This window comes from Cheilinus undulatus, linkage group 10 (assembly GCF_018320785.1).
Source record: "Cheilinus undulatus linkage group 10, ASM1832078v1, whole genome shotgun sequence".
Lineage (NCBI taxonomy): Eukaryota > Metazoa > Chordata > Actinopteri > Labriformes > Labridae > Cheilinus > Cheilinus undulatus.
Window position 1 is genome coordinate 24,027,113 of NC_054874.1, and position 15,669 is coordinate 24,042,781.

General features: G+C 38.6%; 2 protein-coding genes across 4 annotated transcripts; both read left to right on the top strand.

Annotated features, from left to right (window-relative positions):
• The first annotated feature begins 2,046 nt into the window (after window positions 1-2,046).
• On the top strand, window positions 2,047-7,267 carry cd74a (CD74 molecule, major histocompatibility complex, class II invariant chain a). Of its 3 annotated transcripts, XM_041797611.1 has the most exons (9): window positions 2,048-2,248; window positions 3,484-3,653; window positions 4,179-4,285; window positions 4,421-4,474; window positions 4,548-4,634; window positions 4,738-4,810; window positions 5,550-5,750; window positions 6,412-6,474; window positions 6,569-7,267. In XM_041797611.1, the coding sequence occupies exons 1-9, from the start codon at window positions 2,160-2,162 to the stop codon at window positions 6,571-6,573; spliced, it is 849 nt and encodes a 282-aa protein (XP_041653545.1). In that variant the 5' UTR covers window positions 2,048-2,159; the 3' UTR covers window positions 6,574-7,267. The 3 variants fall into 3 exon arrangements, with proteins under 3 accessions (XP_041653543.1, XP_041653544.1, XP_041653545.1); XM_041797609.1 differs by lacking the exon at window positions 6,569-7,267 and having other exon boundaries at window positions 2,047-2,248; window positions 6,412-6,482; XM_041797610.1 differs by lacking the exon at window positions 6,569-7,267 and having other exon boundaries at window positions 2,047-2,248; window positions 4,551-4,634; window positions 6,412-6,482.
• A 3,515-nt stretch (window positions 7,268-10,782) lies between these two features.
• Window positions 10,783-14,875, top strand: LOC121515920 (monocyte differentiation antigen CD14-like). Its single transcript, XM_041796869.1, has 2 exons — window positions 10,783-10,793; window positions 11,276-14,875. Exon 2 carries the CDS (start codon window positions 11,302-11,304, stop codon window positions 12,640-12,642), a length of 1,341 nt encoding a protein of 446 aa, XP_041652803.1. The 5' UTR covers window positions 10,783-10,793; window positions 11,276-11,301; the 3' UTR covers window positions 12,643-14,875.
• The last annotated feature ends 794 nt before the right edge of the window (window positions 14,876-15,669 follow it).

The window sequence follows — 15,669 nt, forward strand, 5'->3', positions numbered from 1 at the left end:
GACCATGGAGTCTCTCACGTGCCTTTTGGTAAACTCTTGTTGAGATTTAATATGAGTTTTCTTCAACAGTTGCTTTCTCTTTGCCACATAAAGCACTGACTGGTGAAGAAAAAAAGCCAAATTATATTGACCATGATTAATTTATAAGATCAATCAAAGGTTAAAACATAGAAGTTGGTGGCGCGCCGGTAGTCGAATGGTTAAGGCACATGCCATATATGCAGGCGACCCGGGTACAAATCCAGCCTGTGGCACTATTTCCTGCATGTCTCTCCCTGCTCTCTCCCCTGTTTCCGACTCTATCCACTGTCCTATCAAAAAAAGGCCAAAAATAAATCTTTAAAAAAAAAAACATAGAAGTTGGTGAATACTTCTTATAGGCATTGTATATTCTTAACTTCAAAGCAAGCATGGTGGGTGTTTGAATATTTTGTAACGTTCTTGTTTCGCTTCAAAGACGTAGAGACAGATGGTTTTTACTTATGGTTTCACTTTAGATAAGGAGCTGATAAAGGAGATTTTTCAAGTCTGAGTTTTATTTTGCTTAAGAGAAATCATGAGCCAAGATCAGACAATAGGTATTATCGCACATACACATGAAGCCAAAGTCATTTTCCCTGTTGAGTCAAACAATGAAAGTCTGTTCTGGGCCCTTTCTGTTCTGTAGAGGTGTGCCTCTCTTTCAGGTATTCAGGATTGTGTTTAACCCAACAGGTGAGGCACTTTGACAGAAAAGTTAATACAGTAAAACCTGGAAGACCTACAACAAAGATCACACTACTTTCAGAGCGTCACAAAAGGTTTTAAAAATTATTTTTGACCACTACACTTTGGAAATGAAAAGGTTCCTTTGGTTTGAGTCCAGCAAGCGGTCTGGTTTGGTATGGTTTTTGAGTTTTTGCTGACTAAAACATTTAAGGTTGAAAATGACTTAAACTGATTAACTGGTTGTAAGACAGCAGCGTGCCTACTTTCATCCTGTAGCTGTGGATAGGTAGTGGAACTGCAAATAATCAGGTACCAAACCAAACAGAACTGGACCACTTGATGGGAACGTACTAATCCTACATTCCAGTCAAGGGCGTCCAGAGTTTACCCCGCCTCTAGTAGAGCTGGGATAGGCTCCAGCCCCTGCAACCTCGAATGGGATAAGTAATATAGAAAACAGATGGATAAATGGATGTTTTATACACCTTGTGCATCATCTCTGTGCACTGCCTGTCAGCATCTGTGTCCACTTGAACTTGAAGCCATTTGTTGAAATTGATGTTGTTCCCTCCTGTCTAGATACTTGCTAGTGTTGAACTTACTCTCAGATGTGCATTGCTTCAGGCAAAAGTGTTACAAAATCATGGAATATCAATTTTCAGCATTTATATCCCATTATGGTTCAATATATTTGTATTTAATTTCACATAGAAGCACTATGTCTATCCAGAAAGAAGAGTTTGGTTATCCTGTATCTCTGTTCTTTTAATATATTTGGTGTTATTATGTTAAAGTTATGAAAGAATGAAAAAGAAAAGGAAAACAAACCATAACCCTATTGTCATCATTACTTTAATGGTTGGGGAATCAACAACACCAATTGCACAGAAGCACTTCTCTATGGTCCCTGAAAGAAAGTGCTTTACTTTTAATGCATTAGAATAAAACATGCATTTTAATGTAGTTATTTCCATGCAACAAGCAAAAGTAAAACTGCAGTTTGCATTGTTTGCATTTATTTATTTTGGATTTTTGTAGCTTAAGAAAAGGTATAGGGTTATTATAAAAGTCAAGCTTGTATTTTTTTGTTAATAAATCCCTTTATTTAACGTATTAATACATTGCTTATAAACAGATACAGTATGAAAAACAATGTGAGCTCAGAACTGGCACAAACGACAGCTTGTGATATGCTGTCAAACTAGTTTAAAACCCAATTCTCACTGTAGTCTGCCTCTATCAACAAGTGATGCGTTTAGAAATCTGACCAATCACAGCTCGCACGCTCTCCATTCAGCCTTGCCCTCACACTTTTTTCTCAGGGACTTCCCGCATCCCTTCACCTCACTCAGAAATTTGTCTACCAACACTTCCTTATTTTCCAAGCATTAATCAGCCTGACCTGCTAGATTCTCTCTACTTCTTGTGTAGCAGAGAAACCTCCAGAAACCATGGACAACGCTCCAGAAGTGGCTCCTCTGAACGAAGGGGTTCTGACCGGCAGTCAGGAAGCTCTGGTCCCCCCTGTAACACCGAGCAGGTGAGAATTAACTAGCTTATGAACCGAAAAAAATCATATCAACACCTGTCCGACCAGTTTAAACTTAAAATATTGTTGTTGCTACTATAGTGGCCAGAAGTACAACCTCCATTTATTTATTTGTGATTGTGTAAACCGTTTAAAACTTATTTTCACTGCCCTTAAATTAACAAGCTAAGATACAGAAATAGGATAATGTTTGTATGATTAATGCATTATTTGTTTTATTTCCCATAGTATGGATAAAAATGTTACATTTTTTATTCAAAAAATATTTTCTCACTGCTTTATAATAATGAGACTTTTTAAAATGAAGACATAAACTAATAAACACTACCATTTGGCATTAGCAGAAGGAGTTTACCTGGTAACAGGGGATGCTGTCCTGCTATTGGCTCGCAATTAACTTCAAATAAAAACCGTATTTAATATTTATAATTTAATGGTGTCAGGATTTTGCACTATCTTAAATATAGGCCACGTGAGATAAAAATGTTTAAAATGATAAAAATGACTTAGTAATTGGCTTATAATATTTTCTACTCCAGTTTAACAACTATTTATTTGAATACTGTATGGCTACTATCATCTGAATAAAAAAAATGATATATGCAATGGCATTCTTTACAAACATCCCATAAGAAAGCATTGGATTAATTGTTTCTCTTTTGAATGTGCCTGAAATTATTTTTAAAAGAAGCAAATGTGCATGCAAGTTTGAATGGCCTAAACTGTTTCAAATGAATCAATAAATAGATATTCAACGACTGTGAATGCATTTTAAAGCCTTGAATAGTTGTAGAATCTGTGCTTCCAAACATCTTTGTAAAGCATCTACCTAGTAACAAGTGATCTTCGCATTCTATTGGCTGATTACAAAAAGGGGCTGACCTTTTTTTTCTCTCTTGCCTTCTCTTAGTATTTTGTTCTGCTTTTGTTTTGACATAAATAATCTCTCTAATACCTTATGCCTGTAGTATGAAGGTTGTTGGTTTTTATATGGGGATTTTTTTGTATTTTTTTGTATGTGTCTTAATATCAAAATGAAACGACATTTCTCTAAGAATGCCCCATACATCACTTTTGGAAATCCCCAAACAGCTCTGATAACTTTAAAATTTCAAGATATAACACCACTTTTATGCAGTCTGAATCATATTTTGTCATGCCTTGATGTCTGTTCTCAGCTGTCCCATTAAAGAGACACATATTCAAATTGTTATTTTGTCTGTTAGGAGCTCCAACAGCCGTGCTCTGAAGATCGCTGGCCTGACCACCCTGGCATGTCTGCTGTTGTCCAGCCAGGTCTTCACCGCCTACATGGTGTTCAACCAGAAGCAGCAGATTCACTCGCTGCAGAAGTCCTCAGAGAAAATGGGCAGACAGCTGACCCGTTCATCAAATGGTAAAATCGAGCTTAAGTCTTAATCATCATACTACTGTAGTTGGTCTGAATAAGACTGTTTTTACAATGAGGTTCGACTGAAATGAGGAAGAGACTGCAGGAGAGGGAATGGAGAGGTGGTTTTAGGAACTTGATCTGTAAGCCAACAGAGAATTGAAAGTCTTGATGGTGAGACAAAGGGGGAGAAATGAGCTGTATGCTTTACCAGGAACTACCAAACTGGCAAGGCTCTCTTGCTCCTTTCTTTAAAGACAAAAATCAAACATGATCAAACACATTCAACAAGATATCTTTAGATTTTGATTTTCCCCTGTATATTTGAATCATACTGAATTGTTTTTGTTATTGTTGAATTTAATTTTTCTTATCAATGTTTTCATAGCCATATTTATATATGTGTATTATTTTTTAAGTGTTTTGGTAATCCAAGTACAACAATGAGTTGAAGTTAGAATTTTCTCTCCCTTGTCACTTGTTTTTCTCAGCTTCCTAATGTTAACTTTTCTTTGTTTTATCGCTGTAAAGTTGTTTCTCCAATGAGGCTGCACATGCCCATGAACAGCCTCCCCCTGATCAGCGACTTCGTCTCAGATGAGGTGCCCAAGCCAACAAAAGCCAAGACGCCCTTGACTGTAGGTTTTTTAACTTCCTGGATTAAGTGCTTTCACTTCTTAAACCTTTTGATGACATAAAATGATAGAAATAATTTTAGCATTAAAATAAACAAACATTTTGAATTTTTTGGTCTTTCTGTTTCCTCCAAATAGAAACTTCAGGATGCTGTTGTCAATGTGGAGAAACAGGTGAAGGAGCTGGTGCAGGTACGAGAAACTCAGTTGACAGTTCTCACAGTGATGATTTTATTTTGTCTCTGAACTCTGGTTTTGTTTGTAGCAGGACTCACAGCTGCCTCAGTTCAACAAGACCTTCCTGGCCAACCTCCACGGCCTGAAGAAACAGATGAATGAGAGCGAGTGGAAGGTAAAACATAATACACATTAACATAAGGAAACAAAATGAATCAAATGCATTTAATGAAGCTAAATCAGAATACTTCTAATTCTAAACTCATTGCACTGAGCAGAGCTTTGAGACTTGGATGCGTTACTGGCTGATCTTCCAGATGGCCCAGCAGCAGCAGCCTGCACCTCCAACAGGTAACCTTTGTCTGTTACACCTTTTAGTATAGAGCTGTTATTTTGTTCTGGCTTTGTGCTCTGTGTTATCTCTAATGTGCAGGCAAGTGATATAGCCTTCTCTGTACTTGGGTGCTAAAAACAGAAAGAGAAAACATATTGAACCATACATTGTTTTGCCACTGAGCTGGAGATACAGCCATGGAGCTTTGTACATCTTGTTTTTTTCATGTTCCAAAGAGTTACTTTCATTCTTTAAGTCTTTCTTTCATTTAAGTCAGGAACACTATCCTCATACATGTAATCATTTTTTCAAAATGTATACACAGTATTACTTGGCTGAGGAGGGTCTGCTCAAAAGATCTTCCTGGGTTAGTCATGCAGCATACTTTGAATAAAATTAGTTCCAAAGCAATTAATCCATATAAGCATGAATCTGAATATGAGCGTGCAACAAGCTTAATGCTATAAAGGAGGAGGCTGGGGTGGAGGAGTGCATCAGCATTAATGCAAGCAGGGATTAGTGAGAAGTACATCATATATGAATATGACCCTGTGTTGAGAGAAAGAGCTGTGATTGGTTGGCAAACTGGGAGGCAATAATTAGGATCAGGTGGCCGTCAGCTGATCACGGCTGGGCATATGACTACCTTGTACCAACACTGAGATTCACTAGTCAACTTGGAATTGTTTCTTAATTATTAAATGCAAGTATCAAACAGACCTTTAATGTCCAAATGATTTATACTCTATTCCTCAGCCTCTACAATCAAGACCAAATGCCAGCTGGAGGCATCGGCTAAGTCTGGCAAGCTTGGTGACTTCCGTCCACAGTGCGATGAGCATGGTAAATACAGACCCATGCAGTGCTGGTTTTCCACCGGCTTCTGCTGGTGTGTGGACGACTCTGGCGCAACCATCGAGGGCACTGCTGTGCGTGGCCGTGCCGACTGTGAGAAAGGTAAAAGACTGACATAAAAGGTGTTTTCATATTAGATATGATTGTGTAGGTCTTTGCTCTTGCACAATTTCTACACACTCGCGTGTCCCCGCTGCGAGTCTGCGGCACATTTGTAACAACATTGTGTGTCAGAGTACACCTTAATCTGTGCACAGTCAGAAAGCAGGTGGCAGTATGCATTAAGTTGGTTTGCAAATCCACCAAGAAGGAAAAAGAAGAAAAAGCAAGCACTGGTGACATCAACTGGGTGACATTAGTTTATTTTCTGTGCACAGTGGAGTCCACCCTGCTTCTTAGGAATTTTTTATAATCTTGAAATGCCAACTACCACCCTCTTTCTACTTCCACATCTATCAGACAGCCAGAGGATAAAATGTGGAGACAGGAGTCATTTAGAATTTCCTTTACAACTCTACTCACTGACTTAACTTAAGAGTGGTTGAGTTTTTATCTCCCACGGACCTCGCTCTATCACACATGAAATGTGCCTTAGACCACCATCAAACCATTATCAAACCAGACTTTGGGGTCAGGTGTATTTGAATTCAGGCCTTGGTTCTTAATGTAAACCCACCCAGAGAGACTTTTGATTAACTGCTGCTGCTACTGCTCAGATGGATAACAGAAAAGTAACTTGTTTCATTTCTAATGTCAACTTTAGGCCCAGCTCCTCGCCGAGCAATGATTGCCCCCCTACTGGTGCAGAAGACCATCAGCCCTGATGGTGAGTGACTCATTTATTTAAGGTTTTGTGTTATTTTATTTATATTTCTTGTTTACTTACACGATTGACTGTTGTTTTCATTTTGTCTCTACAGAGTAGTGAAAAGGCTGATGCATTGTCTTGGGGTTTCCTTCCATTAAGTAATCTCTGCAGACATGAAAATCACTTGTTTCAAGCTGGATGTCGGCCAATATGCTGTAATCGTTTTATCATGATCATTTATCCTCCATATTTTCCTTGATTTTTTTTTTTTTTACAATTTCGCTGGCTGATCGTTATCAAATGAGTAGTGGTCTGTTACATTGCTTTGCTTGACATTTTTGTCTTTTTTTGTCATTTATAAGCAAATATTTGGTGTTAATCACTGACAATGTAACCTGGAGATTTATGTAATCTGGTCACTTAAAAAAAAATGAGACAGAAATCTTCCAGCAGAAGCTGCTCACAAAGATGCCTTGAGTTTTCTGGGTAATGGGGATGAATTTCTTGAAAGAGGTTTAGCTTTTAAATGTTGCAAAATATATTCAATGCCAGGTTTTTTTTGGTAGCAGAGACAATAGTCAGCTGGACAATATTTCCGCCTGTATTACCTGTGACTTAACCCTTTAAAAGTGACTCTCTAAGGAGGTGCCTTGTCTTTAAAGGAGTTAATAATTAATGAATATTTCCTAACTCTGTTTGCTTTGTTGCACATTAAGTTCAACTCGTGTAATGAATAGCTGTGGTGATAAGATCCATGAAGAGTTTGCTTCAAATAAGAATCTCAACAGCTTCAATAAAGTCGAGAAACCAGCTTCAAGTGGAATTAATGTCTCTCTAAGTGTTTATCTAAGGTTAACATAACACTGTCCACATCCTGCATCACTAAACTGGGACAATATCTGAAAAACAGTTCTGATTAGATGAGTGAGTACAAACTGTCCTGCTGACAAAGGAATGACTAGAACACCGTTGATGTACTGTCCCACTACATTATAAACTAAAAGTGTCTAACATTTGTCATTAAAGCATTTTTTCTATCATACCCGGGAATATCCTGCTGACACGGGATATCTGAAATAGCCTCTATGACCTCAGGTATCTGTTTCTGGTGTTAACTTGCTTCCTGTAAACATTTCATGTTTGAAAACCAAAGCATGAAGCATTTTAAACAAAACAAAAAAAATCACCTTTTAGTCTTTTATTATCAATGACCATGGAAGCCCTAACTGAGAGTATGTCTGTTCATTTTTTTTTTCCTGTAGTAAGTAAATTTTGATAATTTAATCAATATCTCATTTCATTTATTAATGTATCTCAGAACAAGGCTTGTTTTTCCATGATACATTTCAGTTTCTTTAATAGATAGACATTTATTTTCATTGCATTGTAAAAACAACACAATTACGTTTGGCAGTCTCCTCTGTAGCAGCAAACACAGTGGTCCAAGCGGTGGTAGGAAATCCACAGCTACATGTCGTCCATCCTGCTGGCGAAGGAAGCCAGGAGTTGTCGTTGAGACTGAGGTCTTCCTTTTCATCTTTTTGGGGTTTTTCTTGATGGAAATTTCCCGTTCTTTCTCTCAAAGGCGTCCATCCATCGTCTTTGTTTTCATAAGTTCCAACGTATGTTGTCAACTTAATTGTGAAAAACACTACAAATCCAAGATATAACTCAAGCGTGCATTTTTCTTGCTGCTCTGGTTGCCCGGCAAAAAAACAAAAAACAAAAAAGGATCTCATGAAATTAACTAGATATCAAGATGAATAAATTGTGATCTTGAAAAAACAATCAAAATTTTCCTTCCACAGGAAAAAGAGAAACAAAGTGGATGTATGTCCGCTCAGGGCTTCTGTTATTTGTATTTCAATCCAAACTTCAAGATGTGATTGGAATGCAGGATTGGCATCATGGATGTGCAGCTGCCAAGCACCTTGGGGGTACTATCATGTCAACATTGGTCAAAATTTTCTGTGGTGTACCTAATTAAGTGGCCATTGAGTGTATTTAATTAGACCTTAAAGAATAATAAAACAGAATAATAACTTTACAGAAAATTTTAAAAGGATCTGGTAAATAAAAGAATAAATTCATCAGTGTTGATACTGAGATTAAAAAAATTCTTAAGTATTGAAAACTCAAAGAGCATTTGGTCATTTTATCTAATCACTTAAGGGATGAACAATACAGAACTGAAACTAATTTTCAAAGCAGTTAAACATATCAACATCTTGATGACATCAGTGATTCTGACTTGTTCATGATTCTACCGCCACAAATGACTTCCTCTTTCTTTATCCATGTTCTGCTATCATATAGTAAAAAAAGAGACTAAACTATTACCGTATGCAGTCTAAATGGGTCACAGAATATTAGGTAAATAATGTTGCTTCATACACTGGTATATTTTGCTGTGAGTCTAAATTGACCTACCAATGTCAGCTGTGGCTATAGGCAGTTTAGTGAAAGGAATGCCTGGGGCCTTATTCTCCAACAGGATGTAGTCATTGGTGTGCACAGATACAAAGTGTTAATCACCCCCTTGGATGTTTTACCCTTTTATTGATTTAATAACTTAATCAAGGTCAGTACAACTGTAAATGTTAAAGTGGAAACAGATTTCTGCAAAATAATTGCAATTAAACAAAGATGTGTGATGTAAAATAAGTGACTGCATAAATATTAACTTCCTTCAAGTCAGGATTTAGTAGATGTACCTTTGGCTGCAATCACAGCACTGAGTCTGTGTGGATAGGTCTCAATCAGGCTTGCACATTTGGACACTACAATTTTACTCCATTCTTTTCCAGTCCATCCACAAATTCTCTGTTGGACTGAGGTCTGGGCTTTGACCCAGTCTCTCCAGAACATTCACCTTGTTTTCTTTAAACCATTTCTGTGAAGCTTTTGCTGTATGCTTTGGGTCATTGATTTGCTGGAAAATAAATCTTCTCTCAAGCCATAGATCTCTTGTAGACTGAATAAGATTATACTCCTGGATTGTCCCAACTTTGCATCATTCATTTTACCCTCTACCTTTACAAGCCTTCCAGAGCCGGCTGCTGAGAAGCATCCCCACAGCATGATGCTGCCACCACTTTGCTTCACAGTGGGGATGGAGTGTTTGTGATTATGGGCTGTGTTTAGTATCCACCAAACATAGTCTTGTCTGATGGCCAAAAAACAAATATTTTGGTCTCATCAGAGTCTGGTCACTCAGTTTGTCAGTCAGGACGGACTGATTAATGCAGATCTACATATGTCCCATATTCCTTCAATTTCCAGGTGACCAATTTAACTGGACCCTGAGGGATGTTTTTGTATCCATCCCCTGGCTTATACTTTTCAGTAACCTTTTCTCTGAGTTGCGGGAGTGTTCATTTATCTTCATGGTGCAATGGTGGCCAGGAATACTGATTAACCAGTGACTTGTCCTTCCAGACACAGGTGTCTTTATACTACAATAACTTGAGACTACATTCATTGCACTCAGGTATCCCTGCTCAGGTGAGACTAATAGCACCTACTGGCTGGACCTCTGTTGAATCAGGTCAGTCACTTCAAAGGGGTGAATATTTATGCAGTCACTGATTTTGCATTATGTATTTTTATTAAATTGGCATCACCTCATAGAAATCTGTTTACACTTGGATATTGGAGAGCTTTTTGTCTTTTTTTTGCCAAAAAAGCCAAATTATATTGACTATGATTGATTTTTACAATAAATAAAAGGGTTAAGCATAGGCACTGTAAATAAGGGGATAAGAGTGATTGACATAGCACCAAAATAGAGTGTTTAAAAAAGTCTTAAGGAAGAGACCCTTTCCTCTTAGACAGCCCCAAAATGACTTCATATCAAGCAAGTAATAGTTATGTAGATCCCTAAAGATACACTAATGCAATAAACTTGAGAACTAATCTTTGGTAAAATGGCATGCATTATGTAAAAATACACTTGTTGCCCCACCATTGAGCATGTTTTTATGAGTTTCACCAGACCTAGAGACATGTTCAAATAACCATTGGTGGTGAGTTTGAGCCACCCCACCCCCGTTGGCCTGTCACTTTCTGCAGCCAATCCTTTTGAAATGTTATCTGCCAAAATAACTCTGAATTAGAGAAGTGGGGATTTTCACATCTTCTAAATAACACAGTTAGGAAGGGTGTTACTTTTTAAGAGGAATTTAGGCCCACTTGAAGGAAGTAAGGTGACCACTAGTTTACTTCCCTGAGGAGAAAAGGGAAGAGAAGTTGCGAAAAGCTACGTCAATATCAAGTGAGACTTAAAACAGAGCATCTGAGGCAGCCCTCTAAACATTAGCAGCTCAACTGGCAAGGGGGTAAGTGCTTGACTTTGCTGGTGCATGGACTACAGCACTGCAAAATCTACCTTATTCTGCATTTTTTTAAAAACTGTTTTTATGATGATCACAAAAGTGTGACACTTTGTTAACTTTAGTTGATTTAAAAGGCAAAAGTGGTCTGCACTCCAGAAAGCCCTTTTTGAAAGATTTGTCACTTGTTGCAAAAGAAATCCTTTAACAGGACCTCTTTGGTGTTCATGTTTTGTTGCTTGTGTGGTCTCGATCCAGCCCCCTCTAACGGATATTCATGTCATATTTTGATGATCTCACTGATTAAAAATGTTTTTGTTTTTACTAAATATTTATTGAAATTTCAGATGGAATCAAAAGCAAGTTTTTTTTTAGCTGCCATTGTATCAGAGTCAAATGTAGTTTGATGTCTCTTTATGGTGTGGCATTACTGCAGGACTTTAAGGACCTGCTAAAAAAAAGCTTTTTCTGATACTTTACAATTTCAGGTATTACCAACAGCCCTGCAGCTACCATGGCACCCAGTTACCGACTTATTCTTGTCCTGCTTTTGGGTCTCACAGTGACATCAGCAGAGGATACTCTTTGCCATTTAAACAATGAAATGACTCGCTGTGTGTGCAAGGCTCAGCCCATCGATGACCCAGACAGAGTGTTTTGTATCATGGCTTTGGAGCTGGAGCTGAGAGATGGCAAAGTGGATCTTGGATCTTTGATGGGTTTGCAAATAGATATGAACTATGTTAAGCTTTTACCAATGGAAAAGTTGATTTTTAATAACATCACAGTCTCTACTGTAGCCATCACAACAATTATCCCTTTTCTGTCCCTGTCAAAAGTGAAGGAAGTTAACATTCTGTCATCTACTGTTGAACATGTCATTCCATCATGGCCGTCAGTGTCACTCAAAAAATCTAAAATCAAAACCCTTGTGCTGGAGAATGTAACAGTGGACTCCGTGCTCTTAAGCCACCCCTTTCATGAGCTCCACCAGTGGCTCTTCAGCTCACTAACATCCCTCCGTCTTGTTCATTCTGGGCTGGTTGAGTTTGACTGCTACTGGGCTGAAAAAGCAAAAAACCTTATTCATCTTGATCTGTCGGAAAACCCCATCTCTCTCGCAAGCCTGCAGAATGTCTCACATTGTTCCTCCCTTTCATACAAGTACCTGAAATCTCTTCATCTGAGACATAGTGGCCTTACCTCCCTGCAGGCTCTCTGCACACTCCTGAGTCTCACCACTGCCCTCACTGACCTTGATGTCAGCGGGAACAATTTCTCCGTCTTCCATTTTCCCTACTGCCTGCAGATGAAGCCACTCAGGATGCTCAATCTTTCCCACTCTGGGATCACAGAGGTTAACTCGGCCCTCTCTGCGACTCTGGAAGAACTGGATCTCAGTTATAACTCTCTGGAGGTGTTCAGTAATCCGCTGCAAAGCCTGAAAAAGCTGAATTTGTCTAATAACCGCCTCAAAACTCTCCACTTTCTGACTACTCTGATTCATCTCAAAGAGCTGAACGTGGACAGTAACCAGCTCACAGTGTTGATCAATGAGACGGAGGTCAGTTTGAACACAGTGCAGCAGCTGGATGTCCTCTATGCAAGAAGGAACCCGTATCACTGTGACTTTGGCCTGAGAGAGACCATCGACTTCCTGAAGAAGGCACACAGTGTGGCTGGGGACCTTGACTCTTATTTGTGTGAGACACCAACGGCTCAGAAAGGGACTCCGATCATGAAATATATGTTGGAAACAACCGAGGAGCCAGTTAGTAGAGCACAGCACAATGACGCTGCTCTCTGTTTCATGCTCTTTGTAGGTTTGCTGCCACAGCTGATTTATATGTTCTGATGTTTGCAGGAAAACTGCTCTATTACATGTGAAATGGTTTCCTCACAAATCAACGTGGAAAATTTTGGGGTTGCCATGTTGTTAAAATCCTCCGCAGCTGATTGGACTGTGTAGAAAAACTTCCAAACAGCTGCAAAACAAATGTTAAAAGCAACTTATTTGTTATTTCTTGATTAAACTGCAATATTCAAAGCTTACAAAATGGTACACACCTTTTGTGGGGAGTTTTACAAACTGGCAACCAAATATTTGCTGTCTTTTACAAATCATCTAAACATTACTTCAAGACTGTATATCAAGATGGATGGAGCAACAGCTGCCTGGAAGAGGAGCCAAAATAATAGGGCCCTGCAGTATAAGTCAAACTGTGCCTCCTCCATGTTAACAGATGGGGCATGGATTGAACTATAAAGTGAATTATGTCAAATGTTTATTACGTTGTGTTGATTTATACCGCAGTTTTCATTTATCAAAAATGTAGTTATTTGATGCAAAAAGGTAAAATGTAACTGCATGATCAACAGTTCTGTCAACAGTATGGCTTCTTGTAGTCACTGAACTCACCATAGGTGTTAGTTCGTACGTTTAAATGCACAATTAGGCTGAGGTACACTTACGGCTCAGTTTGGCTATTTAACTTGGCAACTGCCCAAATATACAAGCACCAGGGCAGGATTGATTTGTGTGAAGTTGTTAACAAGTTAGCATGTGCCCAACAGAGATGGCATACTATACTAATCCGTACATTTCGTGCATACTCTTGGCTCTACTTTTGGCAGAGGTGCGATGCATGTTATCCATCTAGCTTACTGTTTCATGACAGTGTGTCTTCTGCTGTGCTGCTCATTTATGCTGAGTCAAAGCCCAGCACAGAAACTGTGGAGCATGCAGGGATCACCTCAGTTCCATTAAGGTACATGCAGTTAAAAGCCAACACAAGCTACTTGTGTCCCACTGAAAAGATAAGCACTCAGTAAAGAGATCTCTAAACCTAGTTAAGCCTTTAATATTGGCTCCCACAAGTCAAGCATGCACACCAATGGGCAACAAAAGGCCAGCACTTAAGCAGGCTTGAAAAGTGGCCAGTGTTTTGTTCAGTCCCCTCTAGAGGGCTGATCAGTGATCTCCAGCATCCCAGAGTACGTCAACCCCCAACTGCAATAGCGTGTTAGTCCAACTCCGTCTCAACTAGTATGGTTTCAGCTGGACTAAAATGCAAATAAATGCAAATAAAAACTTGAATTTTCCTCAGTGTGTTAATGTACATACATGCGTGTCTATGCTCTGATCCTGTCTGAGGGATCATTGACATTTTATTAATAACATTAAAGAGGAACTGAACCCGCAGACCACAGCATTTTTAGTTCTCCCACTTATTTTCGATAATTCTTAAAGCCCAGCCTATTGTTTGAACAGGAAGTACTTTTTTCCCTTTTTTTTCTCCTTACCACACTGTCCCCAAATCTGATGGTGGTCCTGTATTTAAATTTTGTCACCATGAGTTTAGCAGCGATATTTAGCCAGTTATCTTCTCTGGAGCAGCCACAGTAAAGTAGTGCTGTTGATAGAGATTGCAAATAAGCCATGTTTTTCATAAAACGAGGTCAGTCACGTAGAAAATTGTTTCTACATGACCGTAAATTTACCTTGAATGGTTATGACATTAAAGCTAATAATCAAATTTAGAAAGCAGCATGGACTAAATTATGTTGTGACCTGTTGCTGATAAGGGACAGTAGGGCAATGAGAAAGGGGGTGTCTGAAATCCCCCTCCCCTTTTCCTATGCCGTTCCATGAGGTTTTAAAGTCATTCTTTTAAATTCCAGGGAAGATGCAACTCAGCCAAAACTGTATGGGTGTTTAAGGATTTTTACAGTAAACAGAAGGGACGTGGTGTCACTTCTGTGGTACAGTCAACCAAGCATCCTCTTTTCTGTGTGTCTTGAGGCTGAATGACATCACCAGAGTAGTATGTATATGAATTTTGGCTTCACTTTTGTACAGTGGAAGTAGATGGAGATATGTTGTCATTTTGATATACAGTCAGTTGTAACACCAGTATCTACCTTAAAATGCCATTAATTACACTTGACTATTTGCCACTAAAAACTTGCTCATGCAGGATGCTTTAATAAAAGATAAATAAAATGTAACATGACTGAGAATGATTTTGTCTCTACACATTGCAATTACCCTGTATATTTTTGTGTTTTCAACAATAAATTTCTGAAATTCAGACTTGTCTGATCACCTTCTGTTACATGGAACAAATGACAAACAGAGATGTTTACGTTTTTTAGGATTATAAACACTGTCTGCTTGACCTTTCTGTTTATCTTTGTAACTTTATCCTGGTCACCTGCAGCAGTGAAAGCAGACTAGCTCATTCATATTTCAGCGTGCTGCTGTAATGAATCCAGCTGACTACAGTGAGGATGGAACAGCCTTTGTGAGGATGAACAGAGATGTAAGTATATTCTCTTTATTATCATAGTGTGTCAGCATTTAATGTGTTATGATCTCTTCTCATGTTTCTCCAGCTGTTTAATGGAGCTGAACCAGTCAGAGTTGGACTGGTTCTCACTCCAGTCCCAGGTAAAGCAGGAAGAAAAATGTAGAATCAGTAAGTTTGCTTTGCTTCCCTCAGGGATTTACGTTTAAATGTTGTTTTTCTATGCAAAGAGGGTGAAGACTGCGTGGTTATTAGTGAAGACAGACGTGGGGTAGACTACAAATCGGGACAGCATGGGGTAATACATTTAAATTCATTCCATGCTTCAATCACTACTCTGCAATTTTCTCTCTGAAAACACTGTTGTGATTTGGTTTTTAAAATTAGGAAGCAAAATCCTTTTCCTTTGACTTGGTTGCGGCTGCGGAAAACACTCAGGTATGAAAGCTTCTGAACTTTGACTTTTACCAATTTTTAATTGACTGTTTAACTTTATACCAATGGCTAGAGTGTGTCTGTATACTAGAGCTAATCCTTTTTTATCAACAAACCCTAGGATGACTTTAGTCTAAATA

What these genes read in the sequence shown, in the direction of transcription:
- cd74a (XM_041797609.1), top strand. Translation starts at nt 2,160, where the DNA reads ATGGACAACGCTCCAGAAGTGGCTCCTCTGAACGAAGGGGTTCTGACC. An exon ending in AGGTGAAGGAGCTGGTGCAG is followed by an intron (nt 4,475 to 4,547) that starts GTACGAGAAACT and finishes TTTTGTTTGTAG; the next exon opens with CAGGACTCACAGCTGCCTCA. An exon ending in GCAGCCTGCACCTCCAACAG is followed by an intron (nt 4,811 to 5,549) that starts GTAACCTTTGTC and finishes TCTATTCCTCAG; the next exon opens with CCTCTACAATCAAGACCAAA.
- LOC121515920 (XM_041796869.1), top strand. Translation starts at nt 11,302, where the DNA reads ATGGCACCCAGTTACCGACTTATTCTTGTCCTGCTTTTGGGTCTCACA.